This window comes from Empidonax traillii, unplaced genomic scaffold (genome assembly GCF_003031625.1).
Source record: "Empidonax traillii isolate 1590-97213 ecotype Southwest subspecies unplaced genomic scaffold, ASM303162v1 scaffold1733:size90430, whole genome shotgun sequence".
In the NCBI taxonomy this organism is placed as follows: domain Eukaryota; kingdom Metazoa; phylum Chordata; class Aves; order Passeriformes; family Tyrannidae; genus Empidonax; species Empidonax traillii.
In genome coordinates, this window is record NW_020956926.1 from 19,634 (window position 1) to 23,413 (window position 3,780).

Sequence of the window (3,780 nt, forward strand, 5' to 3'; positions counted from 1 at the left end):
TTCTCCTTCCTCCTCCCAGCTGTTGGCAGGTGACTCCAGACAATTCCAGGCTCCCAGTGGTGAATTCCTCCCAAGATTTTGGGCTTCCCCTTCACCCTTTGCCGAAATCACCCCCGGGGAGAGCCGCAGGATTTCAACGCTTTCAACAAGCTCTCTGGTAAAGGTTCATTTACCACCCACCCATTTTTTTTAGGGGGGTAATAATTGACCTGAACCTCAAGGTTTAGGTCTCAAGCTGAGCTTTGCCGCAGCTCTTGGGGCAGGAAAACCCAGCCCCGAACCTCAGCAAAGGGTTAACTTCTCCTTCCCCCTGATTGCTCCGGCTCCTGCCAGGCGGAAGTTGGAAACGAGCAGTTCAAGTTCAAAGCCCTCGTTTCTTGTGCTGTGCGGTTTGTTTTTCCCCCCTCTCAGGAACCGGCCGGGAAGGAGCTCCCGGGGATGGCCCAAGATTCCCGGTGCCAGAATTCCCACCTCTATTACTACGGCATCAAATTTGCCCTCTCCACCTACTCCACCCTGTTCTCGGTAGGTGCTCCGGTTCCTTTTTCCACCTTTCCCGGTGTTCCCCCCCCTCCCCTTCCGAAAAAATCCCCCTCCCGAGGGTTGGATTTGGCTTTTCGGTGTCCAAATTTCCCCCTCTGTGGGTTGGATTTCCCAGATTTCCCCTTTCCCCCCACCGTGGGTTTGATTTGGATTTTCAGTGTCCACATTCCCCCTCCTGGGCGGCGTTGGATTTTCCAAATTCCCCCCCTGAGGGTTGGATTTGGCTTTTCAGTGTCCAAATTCCCCCCTTCACAGGTTGGATTTGGTTTTTCAGTGTCCGAATTTCCCCCCTCACGGATTGTATTTGGATTTTCAAAGCCTGAATTTTCCCTTTCCAAACCATCAGCTGCTGGTGCAGCGAAGCCCCTTTTGTGCTCGGTGCTGGTTGGGGCCCAAACTGGCAATTTTGGGGGGAAAAACGTGGGATTTTGGTGGCTCTTAAAGCTCCTCCCTGGGATTTTCCTGCCCTAGAACAGCTCCTGGGAATTTTTTGGGGTCGTGAGTCAGGTTTTGAGGAGTTTGGAGCTGAAAAACCAAGGGAATTCAGTGTTTTCATCCCATGACACTGTCAGATCCCCCCTGCCCGTCTCAGACATGGAGGAAGGGGAGTTTTTATCCACTTCAATAATTTTAAAACTTAAAAACAAACCTGTCTTTAAGCAGTTTGGAATCACTGAACTGTGGCCAGGACTTCCCTGCACCTGGGAGGTGCAAAGTGTCAGGGAAGGGGAAACCAGAAATCCCACATCCTTTTGGGGTCTTCAGGAGATATAAAGTGATTTTTTATTTTATTTTTTTTTTAGGTTCAATCTTACATAATCCTGACTGTATTTACAAATATTTCCTCCTGAGGGTTAAATAACCCTCGTGCCCTTGCTGGGTGTGTGTGTGTGTGTCTAATTGCACAGAAATCCCCGTGCAGGTGCCCAGGGAGGGTGTGCAGGGCTTGAAAAATGCTTTTTAATTCCGTATTTATTTATTGTTTAAATGATTTAACTCCTTGGAAAGGGCAGGGTTCACCCTTAATAACCAAAAAAGGGTTTTTTTTTGGAGAATATCTCACTGATTTCCTCGTGGTGTGGGGGGTGGGAAGGTCCCAAGGGGTGAGGATTTCCTGCAGCATGGCCAGATTCCTGCCCTGCACCCAAAAAGCCCCAAAAATCCACTTTCTTCCCCCATTTCTAGCTGGTTTTACAATATTTTACAATATTTTACAATATTTTACAAGCAGTTTTTGGCTGCAAAATTAATCTGTGGGGAAAGCTGAGGTTTTGGTCTCTCTCAAGAGCCAAGTGCCTCTCACTCTGAGGTTTCCCCAGTTGCCTTTGAGCTGCTGGAGAGGTTGGGAGGAGGATTTAATCCTAATTAACCTGCACCCAAAGTTGGATCTGTGCTTTGGAATGTGGATTAACGCTGGGATAATTTAATTTCTAAATGTTTATTAGTTGCTGAGGAATTTTGGGGGCTCAGTGGGGTGAATCCACCAGCAAGAGGAGACTCATAGTTCCCCAAAAAATGGAAAACAATCCTAATTAATCTGCACCTAACACCAAGGCTGTGCTTTGAAACGTGGATTAACAGTGGGATAATTTAATTTCTAAGTGTTTATTAATTGCTGAGGAATTTTGGGGGGCTCAGTGGGGTGAGAAGAGCCTCGTAATTTCCTAAAGGATGGAAAATAAGTAGGAAAAAAAAGGCACTTTGAATAGCTCCCACCCCGCCTGCCTTCAGCCCTGGGATGGTCCTTCCAGAGGGATCCTGCTCCGGGGAATCCATAGGGATTGTGCTGCTCCAGGGAGCCTTTCAGCCTGACCTATTTCTGGCCTCATTTGCACCAAATTAATTCACTGGAGCTGTCCAGACCCTCAAAGGTTCGTTAATGAGCCGTGACCAGGCTGGTTTGTCCCTGGAAAAATGCATTCCAGAAAAACAAAAAAAAAACCAAAAAAAAAACCAAAAAGGATTGGGGAGAAACTCGGATTTCAGGAAAGATTTGGAAAATCCAGAGGAATAAGAGTTGGTTCACCACGAAGGAATGAGGAGCTTTAAGGGGGAGATCCAGCCAAGGGTTGTCCCAGCCTGCAAAAACATGGATTTACATCCTCGGAATCCTTCCCAGTGCTTTGGTCACAGCTGGAAAAATCCCTAAAAATGTGAGGGATGAGCCTGAAAGTGGCTTTAAGCCAGACATGGAGCAAAGGGCAGAGGGGTTTGGGCTGGTTTTATCCAGGAGGTTTTAATCCTCGGTGAGGATTCAGTGGAGCAAAGACTTGGAGTTTCCTTTCCACAGAGGAACCCTTCTTTCCCTTCCTTACTTTTCCCATAAAATCGAGAAAAGATATTCTAATTGACCCTTCTAAAAGCCTGTTTTTCACATTTCTGCTCGCTGTTGGCAGCTGAGCCTTTATATGATGCACTTAATCACGGTGTTATTAATCCCAAGGTTCTACTTTCAGTGACTGAAACCATCCAGCCCTTCCTAAATCACATTTTCTGAGGCACTTTGGGGGCCTCAGCAGGGCATCCTGGTGAATCCACCAGGCAAGGGGAGGCTCATCCTTTCCCAAAGAGTGGAAAATAAACCCCTAAATATTAAAAAGCCCCTTAGAACCCCCCCTGAGGAGGAGCAGCAGTGCCCCGGTGCCGTGAATTCGAGGCCTGCAGAAAGCGGGGAGGATGATTCTGCTGTGAAATGAAGCTCTGCAAATTCAATTTTGCCCTTCATTTCTGCACTTCTGGTCACCTTGGCTGGAGAGGGAAGTGACTCCCCATCCCCTGAGCTGCTCCTGGACCTCTGCTCTGACTCACACACTCTGTGTGTCGTGACTTCTGCTGTCCCTGAGCGAGGAGGAATCAGTGCTAACACAGCCTTGACTCATCCAGTTCATGCCATTCCCTCTGGAAAAAAAGCCATTTTCTGGGGGCTGCACCTTGGCAGGATTTGGGGTGGTTGTGCTGGTTTGATCCCCTTGGGGTTTGTGGTTCCTGTTTGTTCTCTTGTGGTCGGTTTTGTCACTCGGGGTTTTCGGGGATGAGGGGGATGTGGCATCTCTTGGGTGTCGAGTGAAAAGTGGCCTCAAGATGTGGGGCTGGAGCAGCAGGAGCAGCTGAGGGAGCTGGGGGGGCTCAGCCTGGAGAAAAGGAGGCTCAGGGGGGACCTTCTGGCTCTGCAATCCCTGCCAGGAGGGGGGAGATGAAGGGGGGTCGGGCTCTGCTCCCAGGGAACAGGGACAGGAG

General features: G+C 48.9%; 1 protein-coding gene across 1 annotated transcript in view; it reads left to right on the forward strand.

Annotated features, from left to right (window-relative positions):
- Positions 1-265: 265 nt before the first annotated feature.
- Positions 266-3,780, forward strand: part of LOC114070890 (tetraspanin-15-like) — a 49,041-nt gene continuing 45,526 nt past the window's right edge. The window contains exon 1 of the mRNA XM_027908510.1: positions 266-525. Coding sequence (XP_027764311.1) covers positions 439-525 — 87 coding nt within the window. The 5' untranslated portion in view covers positions 266-438. The remainder of the gene's footprint in view (positions 526-3,780) is intronic.